The sequence below is a fragment of the Ictalurus punctatus genome, chromosome 8 (assembly GCF_001660625.3).
Source record: "Ictalurus punctatus breed USDA103 chromosome 8, Coco_2.0, whole genome shotgun sequence".
In the NCBI taxonomy this organism is placed as follows: Eukaryota; Metazoa; Chordata; class Actinopteri; order Siluriformes; family Ictaluridae; genus Ictalurus; species Ictalurus punctatus.
In genome coordinates, this window is record NC_030423.2 from 14,829,209 (window position 1) to 14,855,269 (window position 26,061).

Below are 26,061 nucleotides of genomic sequence, written 5' to 3' on the forward strand. Positions count from 1 at the left end.
CCAATTAGAAAAAAAATCTAACAAACCTAATTTCAGATTTAGAAAAAGTTCCAATATAAAATATATTAGTGATCAACTGGCAAAGATTTCTCTTTATATTCACAAATTATTAATTGCATAACAATATTAAATCTAAGAATGCATATTTAATAATAGCATATATAAAGCTTAAGTAAACTGTTAAGCTTAAGACATTTTATCCCTCATTCTAAACAGTCTCAGACAAATCCTGATGTCTGATATTGTCAATTTCCAGAGATGCTTCAAACCTTTGCAAATCTAAAACAGGAAACTTTTCCCTTAGGGCAAATTATGGAAAGCTAAGACATGCTTCAATAAACAATAAAATAAGTGAACTTGAGTTAATTTATTAGCAGTAAAAACAGTGTAGAAGAAAATTATTTTTAGTCAAAATATTTTCCATTTATTTAAAAATGCATTTGGTACAATAAAAAACAAAAAAAAACAAAACAATCAAAAACAGTCACAAAGACAGTGCAGGAAATAACAGTGATAAAAAAAGTTCGTGGCAACAATGAAAGAGATGAAATATTGAAATACTTCATCCACATGCATTTAAAGTTGGACTGATGTCCAACGGATAGTCTGATAGTGATCTCAGCTGCTGTTAAACATCAATGAAAAGTGCAGTAAGTGGTGCGGATCTGCACAATGATGAAAAACATTGCTATAGTCCACTCCGAAACTATTGGAATGGCAAGGCCAATTATTTTGTTTTTGTTGTAGACTGAAGACATTTGGGTTTGAGATCAAAAGATGAATATGAGAAGAGATAAAAATTTCAGTTTTTATTTCCTGGTATTTATATGTATATGTGTTGAATAACAGAATATAACACATTTTGTATCAGATCACCTAATTTGTTGGTGAGCAAAAATACTGGAACATGTGACTTACAGGCGTTTCTTGTTACTCAGGTATGTTCTATTAGATTGATTCTTTAAACAATAAATAGCTCTGAACATCTACTCTTGGTTTTAGCCTTTGTCTATGGGAGAAAAGCATGCCATTTTGAAGCTGAGAAAAGAGGGAAAATCAATCAGAGGCACTGGGCATAGCCAATACAATTGGAATGTTGCAAATAGGAAAGAAACCACTGGTGTACTGAGCAACAGACACCAAATGGGTTGGGCAAGGAAAACAACAACAACAGGTGATGACAGAAACATGGAGAGCTGTGAAAAAAAACAACCCAAAAACAGTCAGTCACATCAACCTCCACAGGGCAGGGGTGAAGGTATCACAATCCACATTTTAAATAAGACTTTAAAGAAGAGAGCAGAAATATACAGGGGAAACAACAAGATGCAAACCACTCATCAGCAGTAAGAATAAGAAAGCCAAATTGGAATTCATAAAGAAATACAGAGATGAGCCACAAAAGTTCTGGAACCAAGATGAACCTCTATGAAAGTGATAGAAAGGCCAAAGTGTGGAGAAAGAAAGGATCTGCTCATGATCAAAAATATACAAGCTCATCTGTGAAACATGGTGGAGGTAGTGTCATGGCTACTTCTGGAACAGGCTCACTAATATTTATTGACAATGTAAATCATGATGGTAGCAGCACAAGGAATTTAGAAGTTTACAGGAACATTTTGTCTGCCAGTTTACAGAGAAATGCATCCAAATTAATTGGGAGGACTGGGTGTTGGGAGGAATTGGGAGGAAATTAATTGGGTTCATCATAACCCAATAGAGCAGCATTTCACCCCCGAAACAAACAACTGAAAGATTCTGTAGTAAAATCCTGGAAAAGAGACACAAAACAAGAAACCAACAATTTGGTGATGTCAGTGAGTCACAGGCTTGATGCAGTTATTTAAAGCAAGGGATGTGCAACCAAATATTAAGTGTTATTTACTTTAATTTACTTCAAGACTTAACTGTTCCTATACTTTTTCTCATTTAAACATTGTGTGGTCTGATACAAATATCAATATGTAAATACCAGGAAATAAAAGTTGAAATCCTAAACTCTCATCTCATGTCCATCTTTTGATCTTTCCCAAATGTCTTTGGTGTGTAGCACATACAAATGAATTGGCCTTGCCATTCCAATAGTTTTGGAGGGGACTGTATGTTGAAAACTGGATACCAAACAAGAATACAGGATATTCTCATTCTAACAAATATTTCCTTGTCTTCCGAAACATCCTTAATAAACACTGGCCCTAAAAGAATGAAAAGGAAGATAGTCAGACTTTCAAACAACAAAGATTAAAATGTCAAAACTATTTTACCATAAATGGTCCAGATATTGCATACATACTAACCTAATTCTCCTCCTAAATGAACTAATGATTTAAATTATGGCAACCCACCTTGTCAAGATACAGTTATGTGCAAAAATGCTTTTGTCTGTCAAATAAAATAGATGCTGAACAAACAAACATTATAACACTTACCTGGAAAATGCTGCAATGGTTATTAGAGCCAGAACCAGCTCCAGAGCATAGAAGCAGAGTAAAATGGCACTGAGGACAAATTCGAGACGCAGTATAAAAGTCTGCAGGAGCATATAGTAGACACTTAGTACTGTGCAGGGCACCAAGACACCGACACTAACAATGAGCATCAGAGAGCGCTCACACAGGTTTCCCTTCCATCCTGAAAAGGAGGATTTCAATCACCAAGTCAACAACTACAGTCAGAATTGCTACAAAGCATGTGAATTGCTTATCCATGATTTAATTAATCCCAGTATTATTTTACACTGACCATAAAATAGTCGCAGGGCTTCCAGACCAAGGTAGACAAGCAACAGAACAATATCCAGTATGAGATTAGCCTGAGGGTATGGCAGCAATACACCTGAAGAGGTGATTAATCATAAATATCATCAATATTCAGCACTTGTTAAATTTCATTGGTGCAAATTTACATAAAATTGAGTATATTCATGCAATATAAAACAAGGTCAATAATATAAAACCTGCTTCACATACAAACACTTAGTTTCCAGTTTATTAGGAATCCCTATCATGTATATACACCCACTGGCCATTTTATCTACTACATATCTAAAATGTATATATTACTAACAGTAGCTTATCTGTTGCTCTGCACAATTTGTAGTGTGGCACTGTAGTATGTGTTGCAGTAAACACAGAAGTTTTTGCTAGAATTTAAATACTGTGTATTCACAGGTCCTTCTTTATTACACACATACACCTTGTTCATACACAGTCAAAGACTATAGCCTTTTTTCCATGTACAATTTGGGTTAATTGTTCTCTAGTATTTTAGCAAAGCAGTAGTAACATTGAGGTATTTAATAACCATAGCAATACTTTTGCTTCTGATGTACTCATCACACCACGTCACAACCATGTCAGGCTCACTGCTGTTCTGAGAACAATTCACATCTCTCATGGCAAGGCAGCAGTGGCCCTATGTTCATACCTCTGTGGAGGGAGTATAATAAGGGCCAAAGAGTGAACATACAATGCAAGTGTACCTAATAAACTGCCAAATTAATTTAAAAATATGAAATGTGCAAGAGGAGAAATCATGATAATTTACCTTTATAGATAAACATTAAAATTTCAGCTATAAAGAAGGCAGCAAAATACCAGCTGTTCAAATAAAACAGGACCTGCAGGGGCATGGAGGACAACTGAGATTTTGTTAAGAAGGGTAATATCAGAATGGGTTTTTGCTGAAACACTCTAAACGTCAATGACATGAAACAACATATGAGTATAGAAAAGGGACCAGGAGTTAATATTATATTGAAAGGATACAATGGGGTGTCGTCCTACAAAGGGGGAAAAATGGTTACAATCCTGTTTCACATTAACCGATGGTTCATATACTGAATAAACTACTGAGGTTATGTAGATCGTTAGTTTGAGCAGCCCATATAAAATGGGGATGATAAAATCGTTGAACAAATTTCATAATCCTCACATACAACAACTTATCGGGTAACGTATATGCCTTAATAAAAATAAAAAAAGGCTTTATAATAACTTGAGCAAAACTAAGTACGATTATAACTACACATATAACCATAAGCGATTTTAATTGCAGGTACAACGCCATTTCTTTAAAAGGCATATGTTTCACTTTCTACCCACAGTAAAAGTATGTTCAGACTACACTCTTTAATTAATTTTGTTAGCCAAACGTAACACGAGTTACAGTTAATGATTTAATTTACAAGCGTCTTACCGTGGGCCGCCATGTTGGAATACCATGGTGACGGCGTCGTATTTTGGGCGCGACGGCCACTTCATCTCCAATGAAAATCCGTCAAATAGACATGTGACTACGGCCCAATCAGAAGGCAGAGGATGGGCATGCGCAATAAAACACGAGCACACTGGCATGGTGTCGTCAAGTCAGCGGCATTGTTGCAGAATGGAGATGCTTACATTTCAAGGTGTCCGACGATTCAAGAACCAGTGGGAGTTAAACTACATACGAGATTTTGTATTCATTATTTATTTACACTTGCGTTTAAATTCATTTTTTCCTTACATGTGGAAAAACAGAATTAACACTGAAAGGGTAGAGATTCTTGGTACTCTCATTAATTCCTGACCTTTCAGACACCTGAATCATCTCTTAAACGTTTATATAAAATAACACCCAACTCTCCCTTTATTCCACTCTCCATAACATTAGTTCTATGAACTATGGCATGAATGCATCTATCAGTGAACTTTTCTATTCATTTTCATAGCTAGATATTCTTTATTTATGGTAATATACTATTTTATAACTAGGTTTCTCATTTTTCTTTTGTTGTTATGTATGCACACACTCATTTACATATATGGGTAATTTAGCACAGCAATCCAGCTACCTGCATGTTTAGAGAGGTGGGAGGAAACCAGAGAATCTGAAAGAAACCCATATGGACACTACGAGAAGACAGACAGTAATCCAATCTCAGGATCAAACTAGGCACCCTGGAGCTGTGAGCCTGAAATGTTACCCTCTACACCACCATGCCATCCATATGGTATTCTAAATAATATAATTTTTCACATGGAATGCAATAACTTAACATTTAACTCTACTACCAAAACAGAAAGAAATGTGCTCCTAGATAAACAGGCAATCATGATTTAATACACATTTAAAAATTCTATCAGTTTCAACGAAACAATAAAAATATTTTGTGTTTAATAATGGAGCAATATGCCATTTTATTCAACGGGATATCGTTTCAACAAATTCAGCTGAACTTGATACATCCTTGAATAAATTGTTCCTGCAAAATTGTTTTATTATTAAAACACACATTTATGGTACAGGGCAGTCTATGATGACAAGAAGAGAAGGCTGACACCTCTCCCTATTTTCTGCACTAATTGGGGCAACCGGAAGTCTTTCCAGTCAGGCCCATGACTGGTTGTACCACCCTCCTACCAGTTTTCATTTGGCTTAGGGTCAGCGGGGCCCGCTCTACTCTGCACCCTTGAATCTGTCCTCTTTCTCTCACAGCCTTTCCGTTATGTAAACATTACTTTTTAGTTTCCACAGAGCCACTTCTTTCCTTGTGTTCCTAAGAAAGCACAAGCAAAGATATAAAGCATCAGTACTAACATATTTTTGGGAGAAAAAAAAATGCAGGAAAATTAAGATTCAGCACAAACTGGATAAAAGAAACAAAACACCTGAACGTTTACCTTCACTTTCTCACGGTGTGCAGTACTTCTGCAGTGCTCGTCTTTTGCTTCCTCTTCACTGGCATAGATGACATTGCACAGGTTACAGAAGTAGCCCACCACAGGCCGGACAAACTCAGTTCCTGTGAACACAACACCAGATTTTGGTTCTATGAACTAGCACACCACATACTTTACCAATCATACGGCGTAAAATGCAACGGCAGGAGAGAATACTGCATCACTTACCTACTGGGTCATTTGTTTTGAGAGAATCGTTTAAAGATTCTGTGTTACCATTTAGTGCATCACTCTGCTGCTTATTATTGGACTCCTAAAACAAGAACATAATATGCAATAATATTTACATATTAGTAGCAACATGTTTATTGGGACTTACATTTCTGGGAGAGAAAAAGAAATTACAGTGCTCAACCACTAAAACATATGGACAGTAAAGCTCTGAAGAATTATGCTAGTGTTGCTGTAATTATGCGATGAGCAACACGAAGGCAAAATATGTGCTCTAATAACATCTAGCACTATCCCAGCACCAGTATCACCAAACTTGTTTATTTATTCCTTCATTCACCAAGCCTACTGATCTGAAGTGTTTTTCCCATACATACAACAGTTCATTTCCAATAAACATTTTAGCAAGCTTTTAGCAAGTCTGCAATGTGGCAGTGAAGATGTAGAAATAATAAAAGAGCCATGACCATTCAATTCTTTTCCCCTCATTTTCCACCTCTGATCAGATTCTTACCTCCTTCACATACAGTGGGTTCAGAAAGTATTCAGACCCTTTAAAATGGTTTTATACCCTTGTTCCTTGAGTTAATTGGACTTCATAGTTTGACATGCACTGTGAATTATGACACACAAACACACACACATAGGTGTGTGCCTTTCAAAGTCATGTCATCAATTGATTTTGCAACATGTGGACTCCAGTTAAATTCAAGAAAACCAAAGCAAACAGGAGGCACATGAGCTCAAATTTGGAATGCTTTAGCCAAGGGTCTGAATATCGAGCTAAATTACATATTAGTCTTTGATTTTTAATAAATTTGCAAGAATTTTTTAAAACATATTTTCTTTGTCATTGGATTATTAGTGTGTAGATAAATGGCCAGGAAGTAGAACCTCAACCAATTTGTATGCCAGAAATACTCTTCAGTTATACTTTAGGAACAGAAAAGAAGCTATTGAAGAAAAACAATTTCAGACAATTCCATTTAAATCCTACAAAACACTCAACCACTTACTCATGAGATATCGCACTAACAAGAATCTCAAACGGACACACCGATGGTCTGGTGGCAAAAATTGTAGCTAGCCAAAAATGGCCTTGATTTGTGAACATTTAAGTTCGTGAGGAATCTTAAGAACGTGTAAGTAACATCTTTGTATGATAAACAGGAAGGAAGCTATTGCTAACCTACACCATGTCCTCGACAAGGATCTGTACTCACCTTAGATATTTCTCCTTTTCTGATTTCTTCATCATCAGAATCAACACTAAAACTAGAGAAAGACAAGAACAAGCAAGACATGAGCCTTGAACTTTTGCATTATGAGATTGACAACCATTTAATAACATGGGTCAACTCCTTTAAAACCATCACAAGACACATCTTAACAGTACATTCCCTTGTTAGCCCTCTCATTCAAGCTTTTTTAGCCATGTCAAAAATCTCTCATGAATACTTCTACTTGCAGTTATATAGGATTAATATACTTAAAATAATTACCTTTCTCCTGGTAGACGGCAGTATTTCTCAGACACTTTAATCTTCAAGATGTTACCGCGTAGTACAATATCTTGATTTTTAGAATCAGCTGCGATTCTCTCAGCATCAGATGTGAGCGCCATCTCAATAAACCCCTGTAAGAAAAGTTCTTTTAACAACCAAGTTACAGTTCTTAAAATAGTGAATAAAATGCTAAGACTTTTCAACCAAGCAAATAATTATTAAAAGTGTTAAAATAAGTCTCCTGGTGCATTTTATGGTCAGAGGAGCAAGAGAAAAAACACACAAGATTCTGTAACAGCGACAAAAATGTCCATTATTTAAATACACCATATACCACAGTGCTGCTGAATTCTCAAATCTGATTGTACAGAAGGTGTTGATTTATATTCTATAACGGCAGCTCTGTCCGTAGTGCTTTCATATAAAGAGACAATTTCTGCCTTTTTTTGTCTCGTTAACTTCCAGTGAGAGAGAAAAAGAAGAGAACTGGTCAGGGAAGAACTTTTTATAACTGATATAAGTGGTAATAGAAACTGACTTGTTTCGCAGATGTTCCACAACATTAACCATACACATAAACTGAAAGTATGATAAATCATTCCTTAATTAATGGAGACAAAAAAAGTATCATTGGGTTGTTATTTCAAAATAAGACTTCCAGATTATTTTCCTTTAACATCACACCTCGTTGTGCTGTATTCCTTACTCACATAGGCCCTTGATGCTGAAATATGCATGAGGCACAAAATACATAAGTTTTCTAAACATTACACTTTTTAAACATTTCCAAATTCTACAGTTGATATAAATACATTATAAATGCAGCTTATCTAAAATATGGAGACTTATTCTTATTTACCTTTTTGCAACTGCGAAACAATACATGGTGGGTTACGTCTCCATATCGCTTTATGATCTTCATAAAGTCAGAGTCTGCATAGTCTTCAGCGCTTGGTAGATTTCTGACCTCAAGGACTTTGCCAAAGGTTTCCTTAAATATTTCAGAGATAGTTATTTCTAGATGTATTACTACTACTACTACTACTACTACTACTACTACTACTAATAATAATAATAATAAAGAAATCCTTTCTGAATTCTTTAATGAATTACATACATAAACATGAGATTGTAACAGGTTTGCTTACCTTGAGGTCGTCGGTCACTCTCTCAGTGTCCTGTTCCTCTTTAGGTTGATCAACAGCGTCTTCTAGGTTCTCTGAAGTGTTGGGTTCTGCAGTTGTTTTGCTGGTACTTTCTTTTGTTGGTGATTCGGATTCTTTATCACTTTGCTTTGTATAGGAGACAGGATTTGTGCATGTGGTTACTTCTTCTGATGAGTCCTTAAATATATATATATATATATATATATATATATATATATATATATATATATATATATATATATATATATATATATATATAAACACAACAAAAAAAATAAATGTCCCATCACATTCAACTGCTTTTAATTCCAGCAAGTTTCCTAACATATGTAAATATTTGTATTAACATAAAAAGATTCAACAACTGAACAAGTTTCACAGACATTTGAATAGAAATGGAACAATGCGTCCCTGAACAAAGCGTGGGGGGGGGGGGGGGGGGGGGGGGGCAATATCAAAAGTAAGAGTCAGTATGTGGTGTGGCCTCCAGCTGCTGTAAGTACTACAGTGCATCTCATCCTCATGGACTACACCAGATTTGTCAGTTCTTGCTGTGAGATGCTACCCTACTCTTACACCAAGGCATTTGCAAGTTCTTGATCATGTCTGGGGGGAGGCCTAAGGCACCTAAGACATTGCTACAGGGAGACAGGAAGGACAGCTGATCGTCCTTTTCCACTGCAAGGACGATCAGCTGTCCTTCCTGTCTCCCTGTAGCAATGTCTTAGGCGTCTTATATCACAGACATTGCAGTTTATTGCTCTGGCCACAGCTGCAGTCCTCATGCCTCCCTGCAGCAGACCTATGGCATGTTCACGCAGATGAGCAGGAACCCTAGGTATTTTTCTTGTGGTGTTTTTCAGAGTCAGTAGAAAGGTCTCTTTAGTGTCCCAATTATTGTAACTGTGACCTTAATTGCCTACAGCCTGTAAACTGTTAGTGTCTTAAGGACTGTTCCACAGGAGCATGTGCAATAATTGTATATGGTTCATTGAACAAGCATGAAAAACATTGTTTAAACCCTTTCCAATAAAGATCCAAGACCAAATCTGTCCTCACCCCCTTTAGTTGACTAACCTCAGTTTTTTGGATTGAGGGGTTCGGTTCATCTGATTCTGAAATGCATAAAAGTACAGTTATTTGTAAGTCTATAGACCTGCCTTACAAAAGATAAACAAACAAGAAAAAACTGCAATGTTCTGACAGTTGTGAAAAGAAGACCTTGAGAATCTGAAAAATTTTCTTCTGTGAACTCATCTAAGGTCACACAATTTTCAAGGATCTTGGGGAAGTCATGTTCCTCCTGTGAAAAAGCCCAAAAAAGAAAAAAAAGAGTAAATTATTAAAATTCATAAAATTTTGACCTCTTTATTAGAAGCACATGTACACTTGCTCATTTATGCAATTATCCATTCATGTGACAGCAGTACAATGCATGAAATCGTGTAGAAGTTCACATCAAACATCAGAATGGAGAAAAAATGTGATCTTATTGACTTTAATCATGGCATGGTTGTTGGTGCCACACAACCATAAAAAAAAATCTCCTAGGATTTTTACACACAACAGTCTATAGAGTTTATACCAAATGGTTCGAAAAACAAAAAACATCTGGCGATCAGGATTCATTCTCCTGACCTCTCTCCACAACAAAGTTCTGATGACAGAACTGCCACTTACTGGATGTTTTTTTGCTTTTCACACCATTTTATGTAAACTCTTATGGTCTGCTCTGCATGAAAATTCCATTTGCTGAAAAACTCAAACCAGCCCATCTGGCACTAACAACCTTTCCCCAGTCAAAGTCATTGAGAAGAAGCCTTTATTCATCACATACATTATAGCACAGTGAAATTCTTTTCTTCACATATCCCAGCTTGTTAGGAAGTTGGGGTCAGAGCACATGATATGGCACCTTTGGAGCAGAGAGGGTTAAGGGCCTTGCTCAAGTGCAAAACAGTGGCAGCTTGGAAGTGCTGGGGCTTGAACCCCCAACCTTCAGATCAGTAACCCAGAGCCTTAACCTTTGAGCCACCACTGCCTTCACACCATTCTGATGATTGACTGAAACTATTGTCCTGTAGCCGCATGAGCAATGCCACATGATTGTCTGATTTGAGAACTGCATGAATGACCAGGTGCACTGACGTTCCTAATAACATGGCCAGTCAGTGTATACACTTGCTTACGTCACAGTTTCAGTAAAAGTACCTCCTTTAATTCCTGGTCTTCGTGTTCTTCAAACTTTTGGCCCTCCGGCATACTGTTTGATGTTTCTGATGTATCAGCATTTGGAGAATATTTTCCAGTTTTGACTTGTTCCATTGGGTGAACATTTGTTATATCCATTGATGGTAAATTTTCCTGGTCACTTGTTGTGGGCTCATAATCATCAATGTCATGCACCAATTCTTCACCATCATCTGCTATCACTTCTATCCCTTCAAGGTCACTGTCTGAATCTATCCTTTCAAGATAGTCGTTGCTCACAATTCTCTTTTCTCCTGCATCTGCACTTGATTTTGTAGCTTCATCTTTAGCAGCAGAGCTTGAGGAATGGCAGGAATGTGAGGAAGTACTAGAGCTCTCCTTGGGTTTTTGAGAATCTTCTCGCTCTTTTACATGGCGACTCCTAGAAGAGTGGGTTCTCTCTGAAGAGCATCTTCTCTTGGGGCTAGAATGAGTCCTCTCTGACGAGCATGTTCTTTTGGGGCTAGAATGAGTCCTCTCTGATGAGCATGTTCTTTTGGGGCTAGAATGAGTCCTCTCTGATGAGCATGTTCTTTTGGGGCTAGAATGAGTCCTCTCTGATGAACATTTTCTCTTGGGGCTAGAATGAGTCCTCTCTGACGAGTGTGTTCTTTTGGGGCTAGAATGAGTCCTCTCTGATGAGCGTGTTCTTTTGGGGCTAGAATGAGTCCTCTCTGACGAGCGTCTTCTCTTGGGGCTAGAATGAGTCCTCTCTGAGGAGCGTGTTCTTTTGGGGCTAGAATGAGTCCTCTCTGATGAACGTTTTCTCTTGGGCCCAGAATGAGTTTTCTCTGATGAACGTCTTCTCCTGGGACTAGGAGAGTCCTTCTGAATGCTGTGCCTGCTTGGGCTTGATCTTCTGTGGGTGTTAGAGCTCCGGGATTGCGTTTTGTCACCAACTTCTGCCTCTCTGGGCCATAAGCAAGGAAAGGATACCAATTTCATTACAACTACCTCTGCTCGATTTTGCACAGCATTGTATTGCACATACTACTGCTCATATCTGCACTTTATTCCAAATATAGTCATACTATTGCAGCTATTTATTTTCTATATCCCTTATATCAGGGGTGTCCAATCTAATCTGGAAACGGCTGGTGTGGGTGCAGGTTTTCATTCCAACCAAGCAGAAGCCACACCTGAGTCTACTGAAAGCCAAGATCGACTGATTAAACAGGTGGAATCAGGTGTGGCCCCTGCTTGGTTGGATTTAATACCTGCACCCACACCAGCCCCTTGCGGATAAGATTGGACACCCCTGCCTTATATTATAGCTTTATATTTTTCCTTTTCTACCTGTATAATATTAAATTCTTGTTTTTGTAAATTCTATTTTGATGTCGTAAAAAAACATTTTAATGCATGTCGTACTGTGTATGGTTGTGTGTGTGAGACGAATAAAATTTGAATTATAATAACTGAAGGAAACTGAAATATATAATCAAGCTAGATGCTACAAAATGCATGAAGACCACCTATATTCATATAAATGCATGAAAACTACGTACCTTAGTGAGTTATATTCACAAGAGAAAGTGACTTGAATTAATTTGCCTTTTAATTTCAGTTGATTGGCTGAGTAGTGTTCAACCAATTTCTTGGCACCTGTTAAACAAGTCATTTCCACAAAACCCTGTGGAAGAGACAAGTGAAGTATTAGAAGGCACAAGTGAACTTTGGGGGAAAAAATGCTCACCTGACAGTTTGCTTCAGGACTGCAGCTATAAATTAATTAATTTTGCTGTTTCCTTTTTTAGAATTTAGAGGATTTTATAGTCATATGCAATTTTAAATGAATTACATCACACAATCAAATGAGCAGGAACATGTTATATTACAATCTAATAGCCATTTTAACAGTGAGCGCTAAAGGTATGGTAATTATGTTCGTATTTATACTTAACCCTCTTACCCCTAAGTTCCCACAGTATTATGTCCCATAACCCTATATTCCCCAGAGAAACAGCACGCCAACCCTGAGTTCCTGGGCCAAAATCAACATTTTAATTTTAACATTTTTAGGCCTTGAACAACTTATAATAATGTATTTGTGTAATATTACTTTGAAAATGAAGTAGTTCAGTGTTTTTACTAAACTTAGAGCACAATTCTTAACCAGAGAAATTAGGAAAAAATGCTCGCTAAAATCCTTCTACTCATTTAGAGGTACCATACGAGCATCAGCGTGGTCAATGCCTTTATAAATAATAAATAAATAAATGCATTTTAGCGCCAAAAGTCAAGTTTCTGGTGGTAATCAGACCAGCGGGTAGTGTTTTCATGAATGCACAGAGATGGTCAGGTTATGACTCCAGACCCCTGCAGTGTCAGTCGCACTGGTTGATGCTGAAGATGAAGACGGATCAGGGTCTGAATCAGGAGAGTTTGCGTCTCTATCAGTTTCGGTTTCAACATCGCCTGAACTTTCACTGCTGTCACTATCTAGAATCCTCGCTCTCGCCTGTGTAACTGTGTATGTTTTCTTTTCTTTTTTTTTACTGTTTTAGATGTACCTGTGTTCACTGTAGGTGTAACTTTAGCTGGAACACGATTGGCTTTTCGCTTTGGCATTTTTAGTTCACTTCTACTATTACACCAATATTCACGCTTGGATCTTCATCATAATGCCGGCGTAAAAACGTAATCACGTCGTGACGTCAACAACCTTCCGGGTCAAAAAAAAATAATTAAATAAGTAAGGAATCATAGCAGAGTAATGCTGGTACACCGGCCTTACGGGGATAACGTTTACACTGTAAATCCTCTATATCGGCCTTTACGGGGATTTGGCATAGACGACCAAGCCGGTCTATCGTCCTTACGGGAATAGATCAAAGATGGGAAAGCCGGTTTTTCGGCCATACGGGGTAAGAGGGTTAAACCTAAAATTCCAATTTCCATTCTAATGAATATTTAATGTCCACATATGCAATGAACTTGGTACCCGGTTTGTCAGAAACAAGGATCTTTTGACAGATCCAAAATGTTTAGCAATGGTGGTCAACTCTGCAGTGATCCCTTCTCCAACAGGTAATGGTGTGAAGCTCACAACTCGAGAACTCAGCTAAAAAACAAAAACAGAAACAAAACGGCTGGTCAACTACAGAAATTAAATATACAGTAATAAATGGCAGCATACAACTTACTTCATCTTTCACTTGTGACTTCTTCTTGTCTGAAGTATTTTCGATTGAGGCTTCATCTTGTACAAGATACAGCACAATTACTATATAATATTTTGAAACCTAATATTTTTAACATGAAAAGGAAGAGACTTTTACCTCTTATGTCAGTGGAGGTGTGACCATCATTTCTAATAAAATGACAAAGGATTAGTCTAAAAGAAATAAGTGTATTTTACAACTTTGTGTAATAAGTGCATTTCCAATTATTGACCAAATTTGTTTACCTTCTAGAAGATCGAACAGTCCCATCCCACTCTGGGTACCTACAGAAATGTAATCACTTTTATAAAAAATATAATTACATAAAGTATTTTAATAAATGCACTGGCACAGACTATTTGTATATTACAGACTATTTGTATATTTTCTTGAGTAAAATTAAAATCCATTTTAGAGCTGATGAAAAATATCTAAACATCGTATCAGTGCATTCAGTAATAGGGCTACTAAACTGATTGAATGAGGACTTACTTTCCCATAAGGTCAAGCTGGCTCTGAGCATGCTGACCACCTGTAATATGAACAGACCAGTCCTACAAAAAAGAAAGACATTGCATACATCAGATAGCACAGAATTACAGTAGTGTTCATCATATCAATCACATGAAGCTTGAATAAAAAAAAATGTACATGTGTTTATGTAGCTAGCAACATGATCTAGTTATTCAGCCTAGGACTGAAATGTTCAGATTCCATCACAGGTCCCCCCCGCTAATTTGGTGTTAAATCTGTGTTACTTTGAACATTTTAGCTGGCACACTAGGTATATAAATATGACAAAATGTAGTAATGCTGCCTCTATGAAGACTACTTACCTTTTCAGAAAAGACAGTGATGTTGCAGAGAACACACAAGTAAGGAAAAACTGGGGGAACTGTGCCATTGAAGTCTGAGGCCTCCTTCCTGGTTGGCACTTTGTAAACTTATAGCACATTAAAATAAATTAATACATTAAGAAACCAAGTGATTGGTACAATAATGGACATCATGGTAAAAAACTCAATTGTATTTATTTTATTAAACAAATCATAGTAGGAATTAGGATAAGTTAATATTTAAAACTATTTTGAGACAACACTCAAGTTTGTCAGTCTGTTGGGAACATTGCACTATTCCGGCACTATTATTTACAAAGGTATTACACCACTCGCATTAGTCATGCTAATACTTTCACACATGCAACTTCATCACACTGAACGAATGCATCCAAAGCCATATTGTGCGCGCACAGTTAAAAGCAAGTAGAAAACCAACTCCAGCACAAACACAACATGAGATTCTAAGATTTAACAAGTTCAAGAAGAGATGTGGACGTTTACCTTCTGAGCTTTCATTCCTGAAATTACAAGAACATAACATTAGAGTTACTGTATCTTTCCTTCTGAAAAGGTATAACACATTTTAATAGGTAAAAACAAAAAAGTGCAGAATTGGTGGACACAGAATAGTGAGGGAAAAAAAAAGAGAGAAACACAATCCCAAAAGAAATTCATTTGTGAATGTTTAACAGTATAAAAGTAATAAAAATGAATGGGCCAATGTACCAGATGTCTGTATTAATTCATGATCACATCCCAAGTTTTGTCCAGTACACATTGTTTTAAGTCAGTGTGATTTCATGTAAATGGTGAAACCTGTTCTTATTCTGTTCCGTTTCATTGATCAAATCAATGGAAAACTACTGAAATGGGATTAAAATGAATTTTTACATAATTTATTTACCTTCTCGCAGATTCAACAGTCTGATCCCACTTTGGGTAACTACAGAAAAAATTTATGATAAATTCATCAACAATGTAAATTCTGAGCATCTGATATAGTCTACTTAAGACCATCAATAGACAAAATATTTTAACAATAAACCATTTAATAATATAATATAATATAATGTATACCACACAGCTTTCACGGCTGAGACACGCACTTACTTTCTCACAAGATGAAGTTGACCTTTAGCATGCTCACTTCCTCGAACATGAAAAAGCCAGTCCTGCAAAAAGTGGGGGGAAAAACAAAAATACATCCACATTGTATAGAATTAGATAAAGCTCCAACAAATACAGTGCAATAAATATGTCTTGATGAATGTTCCAGATAATTAGCCTCGCCACTGGCAGGAATTTTTCCTTGTTCCAGACACCAAAATTATTATTATTATATTTAAAATTATTAAAACCAAACTTATTTTCATTAACAAACAAACAATGACAGACCATTTCCTAACTAACATAAGCAAAAACTAAATTGAAAGCAACAATGAAACAAAACTAGAAATGCTCCTGAACATAAATGAAATAAAATACAAGGCAGACATAAGTAGCTTTTTGTTTTTTTAATTCTTAAAAAAAAAGGTGAATTTTAGGTAATAAATGCAGAAGGAAAGTAGCAAAGTTTAATGGTATTAGATGGAAACATTTTGTCCCAAACCTACTCGATACAAAAACATTACTGAAAAAAAAGCTGAAGTTCAGGCTGGATTTATATCTTTAGCAGAAGTTGTTAATAGAAGTCACCAGCTTTCCAAAACTTAATCATGAGTTTCACAGAATACCTCATACCGCCAGAATATATGGACTGATTACTGTTAAAATGTTAAAAGGCAACATTAGTATTAGGCAACATTTTATTTTATTTTTTTTTTAGAAATAATGTTATGCAAATCTGTGTATTTTTATTCTTAATAGATCTGGCAAAAATTTTGCACCAACCATAGAACTAAAAAATTATTAACTAAAACACATAAAATGGAGGAACAATATCAATATGAACTTAAAACTACAAGAAATGAATATTACTAAACTAACACTAAACTAGCATTACCATACTAAAACAAAACCAATTTAAATTGCATATGGAAATAGATATATTACAATGGATATAAAAAAAAGTCTACACACTCCTGTTAAAATGGCAGATTTTTGTGATGAAAAAAATGAAACCAAGATAAATCGTGTCAGAACCTTTTCTACCTTTATTGTAAAAATAAATAAATAAATAAATTAAATAATTTTCTGGGCATTTTAATTTTTTTCTACAATAACCTGGTTGCATAAGTGTGCACACCCCTAAAGTAAGTTGACCTTTAGATTTTATCACAGCATTCAATCTTTTAAGCTAATAGTCTGTCAATCAGTTTGGCACATCTTGACTTGCATTATAATTGTAACTTGTAATTATAAAATATTACATTATTCCATTCTTCCTTGCAAAAGAATTATATCCCTGTCTAACTGGCAGGGCAACTCCTGTGCACAGCCCTCTTCAGGTCACCCCACACATTTGTCAGTGGATTTAGATCTGGACTGAGGTTGGGCCATTCCAAAATCTTGATCTTGTTTTGGTGAATTATTCTAGCAAATAATCAATAACATGGTGGTGTCTAATCATCCAAAAGTTTATTCTTTTCTTATAATGTTACATTCTGAAGCATTATTCCTCTTATACCACAGCAATTTGTCAACAATTACAGTTTGTACATTTATTAATGAACAACAGGTCATACTTTAACTGTTTACAGTTACATTTAATGTTGTGGAACGTTCACAAGACAAGTTCCTGTTATCATGTAAGTTACAACAGCTATAAATAGTCGCTCCCTCACCACCCCCTTTTTACTCTCACTTAAAGTTGTTAAAGGGATAATTCACCCAAAAATTTAAATACTGTCATCAATTACTCACCCTCATGTCGTTACAAACCCATAAGACTTTTGTTCATCTTCGGAACACAAATAAAGATATTTGAATGAAACCTGGGAGATTTCTGTCCCTCTAGTTACAGTCCAAGTAACCAAACCTTTCAAGCTCCAAGAAGTTCATAAAGGCATCGTAAAAGTAATCCATGTGACTGCAGTGGTTTAATCCCAATTTTATTAAGCAATACGAATGCGCAAAAAAAAAAATAAAAAAGGAAAAAAAAAAAAACCTAAAATTAAGTCTTTATTCACAAAATATCTTCACTTTCACACTTTGAACCCTGGGTATTGGAAGTTTTTGGTTTTTCTCCCCCCCGAAACAATTCTTTGATTTTTATATGTTGCAATTTCACTATACAGGAGAAAAAGGTTCCGACATGGTTTAACTAATTTTGTACGTCACAAAAACCTGCCATTTTAACAGGGGTGTTTGGATTTTTTATATCCACTGTAAATAAAAAAAATAAAACATTAAAATTATATATATATATATATATATATATATATATATATATATATATATATATATATATATATATATATAAAAACAACACTCATGGGCTGCAGTACAGATATTATAGCAAAAGCGTTTCCCAATAAACTTACCGGACTGTCCAAAGCTGATGTTAATTTACATCTTTAGCTGGTTTGGTGACGAGGTGGTAATGATAGCTGCATGAAAACTAAAGAAGCTACTTACCTTTGTAGAATGGATAGAAATGTCACAGAGACAACACACATGAGGAAAAGCCGGGGGAATTTTGCAATTGTAGTCTGAGGCCTCCTTCCTAGTAGGCACGATAACAGGTGGCTCTAATCTCAGAGAAAGGAGAGGCCTCGGTCCGAAATCAACAAAAGTGCGTGACGAGGCCTCTGGTGAGTCTGTGGTATTGCTATATGGGTCATTGTCCTTGGAGACGATGTAGTCTGGAGCACTGCTGCTTTTACTGCTGGAACCGCTGGTACCGGTGGTTAAAGAACTCCTTCGTCGAGGATTCCCCCAGCGGTCTTGCCAGGTTTGAACTTGCTCTGGAGGAAGAGGGTACACTGGGTGCGCAGGTCGATCGATCGGATATTCGACAGGTTTGGTGTGGCTGCTACCCTCCCAGGCACGAGTTGAGGTATTGTCAAGAGGCTGACTTGTGCTGGGCCTAGATGATGAAGTGCTGGATAATTTACGTTCTTTGACCTGTAAAAGCAGTTTGGGAAGCGTCTCGACTGTGATGAGATGCTCAGGAAGTTCTGCAAGGTGGGCAAGGTCACTCGAGTCCAGTCCACAGCTGTGAAGAAATGACAAAGCCATCCCGGGTAAGTTGACAGGAGAGTCTACAGCTCGGTTGGAAAATGTTGTAGAGCATTTTTGCTCCTGAGACGAGGATCTAACACTTGGCCGGTACGTATTGGATTGTCTCTGGTATGAATCTGTATATATGTGTTGATGTGATAGAAAGTCATCCCCTGTGTTCGTGTAGGGGTATTTCTGAGACATGCTTCAGGGCTGGAGATTTCCAGATGACAAAACAGCAGAGGAAGCAGCTGATCAGCAAGAGCAGTTTTCAAGGGGAGCTGATGTTGGTTGAGTTGCAGACTATCATTCACCTGTTGATAAAGGTTGTAGATAAGAAGAAAATTATGCACTCAAGGTCCTTCTCGTTGCCAAGTAACAAGTCAACAAACTCAGACTTACCTCCAAGCATCAATGAGATATAATCTTTCAGATGCTGGTGCATTAAGCAATCATGTCTGACACACCACCACACCAGGATTCTGAAATGGGTGTGTTGATAATTGCGAGGCTAGCTAGATGCTGTTTCCTGTTCGTGAAGGAATTTTCAAGCCAGGCATGTGTTTAGTAAAGATCTGCAAACCAAGGTCTTCTCTTCACTAGTCTGTTTAAGGATTGAAGTGTTTATTATTGTGGAGTTCTCACAATAAAAAGGTATGTTGCAGACTAGACTCCTGCTGTTGCCAAAACAAGTTCACCAAATTGGAACACATTCTCCTCATCAAACAAAGAAATAGCAGGTAGAATAAGAATAGAGGCTATTGTTTCACAGAGACCATCCCAACATGTGAGACTCTCTAGCTGGCTGGCTGATTCACTTGATAGATCTATATGTCAGGTGGTTCCTACCCACAGTGATAAGACTGTAGCAAGTCACATCAATGCTGGGACTGCACAAATACCTTACTGGTACTGCACTGATTACTAAACGATGAAAGGTGTGCTGTTCTAGCAAATAATCAAAAACATGGTGGTGTGTAACCACCCCAAAGTTTATTCTTTTTTATAATGTTACATTCTGAAGCATTATTCCTCTTATACCTCAGCAATTTGTCAACAATTACAGTTTGTACATTTATTAATGAACAACAGGTCATACTTTAACTGTTTACAGTTACATTTAATGTTGTGGAACGTCCACAAGACAAGCTCCTGTTATCATGTAAGTTACAACAGCTATAAATAGTCGCTCCCTCACCACCCCCTTTTTACTCTCACTTAAAGTTGTTAAAGGGATAATTCACCCAAAAATTTAAATTCTGTCATCAATTACTCACCCTCATGTCGTTACAAACCCATAAGACTTTTGTTCATCTTCAGAACACAAATGAAAACGTTTGAATGAAACCTGGGAGATTTCTGTCCCTCCAATTACAGTCCAAGTAACCAAACCTTTCAAGCTCCAAGAAGTTGATAAAGGCATCATAAAAGTAATCCATGTGACTCCAGTGGTTTAATCCCAATTTTATGAAGCAATACGAATGCGCAAAAAAACTCAAATTAAGTCTTTATTCACAAACTATCTTCACTTCTGCATAGATCTCCAACACGCATTCAGGAACCACGATGCATGCGTGTTCTTGACGCAAGAGTGGACAAAAGAAATCGGATACTTTCACGATGCCTTTATGAACTTCTTGGCGCTTGATAGTTTTGGTTATTTGGACTGTAAATTGAGGGATAGAAATCTCCCAGGTTTCTTTAAAAATGTCTTCATTTGTGTTCCAAAGATGAACAAGCCTTATGGGTTTAGAACGACATGAGGGTGAGTAACTGATGACAGAAGTTTCATTTTTGGGTGAACCTTTAAGCCAAAAATGCAACTTGTTATTTTACAGAAAAACCACAAAGCGTGAACTCCTCTGTCCTGAGGACCTGGAAAAATTACCGTCATTATAAAGCACCGACACATGAATGGTAAATAAGTGTCTCTTTACAGCAACCTTCATAATATCAACGATTATATGTATATGATATACTGTGTATGTACTGTAAAGGAGTACATTAATATTAACCTGTGATTTGAACTACAACCGGAATCAGATTTGAGTATTTAACAGCACTGCAGTATTACTATCTTTACTACTACTAGACACCCTTACACCCAAGTGCCTTGTAATCCATACCCTATTGTTCTGGGAGTGGTCCACCACTCAGGTCAACAGTGATCCTTTGGTAGAACTTTCTTGTTACTGACGAACGATGTAGATAATAATAAATTGTTATTATTTTGTTTAAATGTGTTTTTTTCTCATTTAGTACTGCCCATCAAAAGCTGCATAAGATATTTACATGCTTCCCAGAAGACAAAATAATAACAATTTAAACCAATCAGCCTGTTAAAAAAATTACATCCCGCTAGATCTTAATGTATAATGTTGGCTTATTGAGAATCAATGAATGTTTGCACTTTACATATAAAGTGACCTAGATTGCATGTGTGTGTGTGCTGGTTCAGAATCAGTGTACTGAATGGCCACTAAGTATATGTCTACTGTGGTTGATACTGTAACATTGTAGTTTGTTTCGCAAATCACAACAAAGTATCTAATCTGTCTCATCTAATCTATTCTAATATAATCTATTTAGTTAACAATTAAGAGTCTTAATGAAGGCCATCATCAGCAATGATGGATGGTAACAAAGCCGACATTTGCTTGTTTTCAAATGGTATACAAAGTGGTAAAGCTTTTCCTTTTCTGTGTTTGACTGAAAACATAACAGCATACAGATTTGGAACAACTTGAGGGTAAGTAAATAATTTTGTGTAAGTAATTTTGTCTTGCTAGCTAACACAGACATCAATAATGGAAACACAATCAAATTATATGGTTTTTTTCCCCCCTTTGGGACAGCACAAAAAATTAGGGTAAATGACAGAGTTATACAGTGCAAAAATACCTTTGGATACTTTGTTTAAAATCCAGTGAAGAAGACTGATGTGAAGTGAAGATTTTTTTTCTAATTAATATTGTCAATTGTAAATTGATTCGTCTTCATATTAAATTTGTTGAATTATATTTTTCTTTGCACTGTTTGGTCCACAAGTCTATTATTCTGAAAAAATATCAATCGTGACTAATTGTTATGTGTATATATAGGATATAGTTAAAAGTATAAAAGGGTACTGGCATAAGCAGATCGGTTGGGAACATATTATTCACTATATCTGTGCGCAATAAGATGAAAGGGGTAAATCTGGAATATAATAAACCATCAAATCTAACTTGTTTTTTTTTCCTCTTGTAATACCCACTGACCTTACTCTAGTTATTTTGGTCCTAACTGAATGTAAAGGTCTTGCAGTGTGTGTACATATACATATATACACAACCCCAATTCCGAAAAAGTTGGGGCAGTAGGGAAAATGCTAATAAAAACAAAAGGAGTGATTTGTAAATGTACTTTGACTTGTATTTAAACAAAAAATGTATAAAGACAAGGTATTTGATGTTTTATCTAATCAACTGCATAGTTTTTGAATGTAAACGTTTATTTTTAAATTGATGCATGTAACACGGTCCAAAAAAGTTGGGACAGGGGCAATTTAGGTGTGACAAGTAAAAATAAGAAGGTCATGTGAAACAGGTGAGGCAATCGTCTAATCATAGCATATAAGGAGCCTCCAAAAAAGAAAGGCAGAGTCCTTCAAGAGCAAGGATGCTCCAATCTGCCAACAGATGCATCAGCGAATAATCCAGCACTTTGAGAACAATATGCCCTAAAGACAAATCAGTAAGATTTTGGGCATTTCACCATCTACAGTGCACAATATAATTAAAAGATTCAAGGAAACCGGTCAAATGTTGGTGCATAAAGGGCAAGGCCGAAAACCACTTCTGAATACGCGTGATCTTCGATCCCTCAGACATCACTGTCTTAAAAACCGTCATGAGTCTGTAGTGGATATCCTGACATAGGCTCAGTAATTCTTTTGTAAACCTTTTGTCATCAACACCAAATCGCCGCTGCACCCACAGATGCAAGTTAAGTCTTTACTATGCAAAGCAGAAGCCATACATCAACACTGTCCAGAAGCACTGCTGACTTCTCTGGGCTCAGTCTCATAGACAGTAGCACAGTGGAATCGTGTTTAGTGGTCCGACGAGTCAACATTTCAAATAGTTTTTGGACAAAACAGCCGTCGTGTTCTCTGGGCCAAAGAGGAAAAGGACCATCCAAGCTGTTCTCAGCGTCAGGTCCAAAAGCCAGCGTCTGTCATGGTATAGGAGTGTGTCATGAAGGCATGAAGGCACCATTAATGCAGAAAGATATTTTCTGCATTAATACACATTTTGGAGCAACATATGCTGCCATCCAGAGCAGGACAACGCCAAACCACATTCTGCCTGGATTACAAGGGCATGGTGGTGTAAACAAAGAGTACGGGTGCTAGCATGACCTGCCTGCAGTCCTGACCTGTCTCCGATTGAATGTGTGGCACATTATGAAGCGCAAAATAAGGCAACGAAGGCCCCGTACAGTTGCGCAGCTGAAGAAATACATAATGGATGAATGGGGGGAAATTTCACTTGCTATTTAATAAGTGTTATTAAAAGAAAAGGTAATGTTACACAATGGTAAACAGTCTCCTGTCTGTCCAGTCTCCTTAACTTCGGGCAAAATTTATTTGCACATGCAGCAGGAGCCACAACTGGCAAGAGAGAACTATAATCAAGCAGCTGTGTATATTGTGTTATGTGAAAAGATTCATTTCTTTGGTTTTAAATGAAAAAAATTGTAATCCTGATAGTACTCCCTTCATTTTTTTTTTTTTTTTTACAAAATGTACCTGTAATCCGAGTTGTTTGTTTTTAATGGACTACAGTTACCAGTTTTTTGTATCCTGATTATAACAACATAACATGTATTTTGCTACTCCCCAAGCCTCCATGTGTGTGTGATATACAATATATATATATATATATATATATATATATATATATATATATATATATATATATATATATATATATATATATATATACACACACACACACACACACACACAGTATTCAAGACGTGGTTACGTCTTGGTCAAAAGTAGAGCAGCTTAAAATATCGATATAACCCTTTCATGTGAATTATTTATAGAACACACTCAGATTATTCAGCTGGTTTTATTACTCAAAATTGCACGTCATATTAATTTGGACCCCCCTGAAATATTACTTATTCGAAAATAAATGACCTGCCCATGTGCATAAATAACGTGCATCAAACAAATCAGTGAAAAAAAAATGTAACCGCTATTCTATAATTTGTTTACCAAAATGACAATATATAGTAATATTATTTACATTTATGCAGTTTACGACTGTTGCTGCGTAACCCAGATGTTTAAAATTAAAACATATTCCTTTATTTAAAAAAAACAATAATATTTATAAAAAAAAAAATAAAAAAAAAGCTGCAGCGTTCATTAGAGTATTTATTTTATTTTATTTTGGTTTTTGTGTAGAGTTCGCAGAGACATGCCGCACTGAGAATGGCAATTAGTCATAAAGCGGAACAGAAATCAGGATAATGGTTTACATTAAATTACAGTAATGGTCTCAAGCGATTCAGAGATGATTCATATCTTATATTTTTCCTACAAACAGACATACGTGTGGAAAATATTCATTAAAGGGATAAATATCAACATTTTTAAAAAGACTTGAAGGATTAGCTCCAGACGTCCCTCAAGTGTATTACATAGCTAGCTAGCTAACTAGCTACTTTTTACACGTCTGACTGAAAGCCTTTGTTTTTTCATCTGCAGCCATGTAACTTTCGATTAAATGCCAAAACTAGCGATAGAGACAAACAAAACAAAAACAAACAAATATAACATACCTTTTGTTAAATTTAGTGAATGTAGCGTAGCCAGACAGCTAAAGGAATTTCCGCTCGCAGGAGAAACCCGGACTATGAGGCAAAGTAAAAGCCTCCATATGACTTGAGTGAAAATACACAACACACACAAACTATCACTCCGAAGGGTTGAAATTCACTACAAATAAAGCTGTTTTAATTTTTTTAATTTACTTTAGAGCAAGGATAAATTTTTAGATACTGAGGTAAATATGTAGGTTAGTGTCACTCTACCTTTTCTTGTCTTGTGTTAGCCGAGTTTTACTTCCATTCATTCAACTTCAGTAAGTGCTTTATTCTGCTAAGGGTTGCGGTGGATCTGGGAGCACAGCTAACAAAAAAAAGTGTTCTGGGATTATTTGTTTTTGGCTGCCGAACATTTCTGAGAACAGATTTTTTTTTCCATTTCCCATTTGTACCCTTTGAATCTCATTTAGCCAGCAAGTTTTAGACATCTTTAGGCAGACTAATGTTTTCGCCACTGCGTTCCTTAACCTTTTTGCAAGTAAACATTCAAAGCAAGATTGTAAAGTAGCCTCAATATAACTTTCCCAAGTAGTTTTGGTAAAAACAGTTAAAAGTGGGGGCTGCCCCACCTTTGACCTAAGATGAAAAAATGTTTGACACCTCTGGTGATCTGTGGGGACGTAAACACCAGGTATCTACCTGGACTTAGTACAGAGCAAGGGAACAAATTTCTATTCACACATAAATCCCCTAGGAACACTATAAACTTTCTCACTACAGACAGCTCTGACCTGCAGATCAATAAGTATGTGGAAAGACCTGCTGCAGCTCAGAAATAGCCTGGGTCTGTACATCGACAAGAGTGGGATTTGAGTATGTTCTTTAGTAAGGTCCATTTTCTACTAGTCTGCAATTACATTTGTATTCACACAAACCTGTAAACTAAAATAGGAAAAAAACTGAGATGACCAAAAGTGGTTTGACACAGAAGGCCAAAAATATTCCCCAGAACACACTTGGGTGATAGCTAATCTTGAATCGAATGCTATTTTATTGCTCATAATGTACAAAGAAAACACCCATATATTGAAAACATTTTGCAAGTGTGGTGTTCCAAACTTGATATTTAGTGTTGTAACATTATAACATCATAAATTACTATTGCAGACAATTCAGTCAATGCTTTAATCCTGCACTAAAATTATAAATAAACTAATAGAGCACCTTACAAGCATTTTTTCTTCACCAAAATGATCATG

At 36.4% G+C, this 26,061-nt stretch overlaps 2 protein-coding genes across 10 annotated transcripts; both read right to left on the minus strand.

The window, feature by feature from the left end:
* Positions 1–241: 241 nt before the first annotated feature.
* tmem216 (transmembrane protein 216) lies at positions 242–4,943 on the minus strand. Of its 5 annotated transcripts, XM_017474041.3 has the most exons (6): positions 4,198–4,943; positions 3,768–3,781; positions 3,547–3,640; positions 2,743–2,835; positions 2,430–2,631; positions 243–2,195 (listed from the first exon to the last, which is right to left on the minus strand). In XM_017474041.3, the coding sequence occupies exons 1-6, from the start codon at positions 4,208–4,210 to the stop codon at positions 2,180–2,182; spliced, it is 432 nt and encodes a 143-aa protein (XP_017329530.1). In that variant the 5' UTR covers positions 4,211–4,943; the 3' UTR covers positions 243–2,179. The 5 variants fall into 5 exon arrangements, with proteins under 5 accessions (XP_017329529.1, XP_047013162.1, XP_017329530.1 ...); XM_017474040.3 differs by having other exon boundaries at positions 242–2,195; positions 3,547–3,781; XM_047157209.2 differs by lacking the exons at positions 3,768–3,781; positions 4,198–4,943 and adding an exon at positions 3,315–3,428.
* A 296-nt stretch (positions 4,944–5,239) lies between these two features.
* On the minus strand, positions 5,240–25,159 carry LOC108268818 (matrin-3). Of its 5 annotated transcripts, XM_053682385.1 has the most exons (24): positions 25,070–25,159; positions 24,818–24,889; positions 19,382–19,583; positions 18,395–19,293; positions 15,929–15,990; positions 15,723–15,761; positions 15,320–15,336; positions 14,816–14,922; positions 14,472–14,533; positions 14,225–14,263; positions 14,097–14,128; positions 13,962–14,017; positions 13,760–13,879; positions 12,324–12,448; positions 10,777–11,725; positions 9,787–9,868; positions 9,643–9,680; positions 8,548–8,742; positions 8,259–8,390; positions 7,397–7,530; positions 7,118–7,169; positions 5,892–5,976; positions 5,664–5,785; positions 5,240–5,539 (listed from the first exon to the last, which is right to left on the minus strand). In XM_053682385.1, exons 4-24 carry the CDS (start codon positions 19,181–19,183, stop codon positions 5,498–5,500), a joined length of 3,279 nt encoding a protein of 1,092 aa, XP_053538360.1. In that variant the 5' UTR covers positions 19,184–19,293; positions 19,382–19,583; positions 24,818–24,889; positions 25,070–25,159; the 3' UTR covers positions 5,240–5,497. The 5 variants fall into 5 exon arrangements, with proteins under 5 accessions (XP_053538360.1, XP_053538362.1, XP_017329526.2 ...); XM_053682387.1 differs by lacking the exon at positions 19,382–19,583 and having other exon boundaries at positions 8,548–8,691; XM_017474037.3 differs by lacking the exon at positions 19,382–19,583.
* Positions 25,160–26,061: the final 902 nt, after the last annotated feature.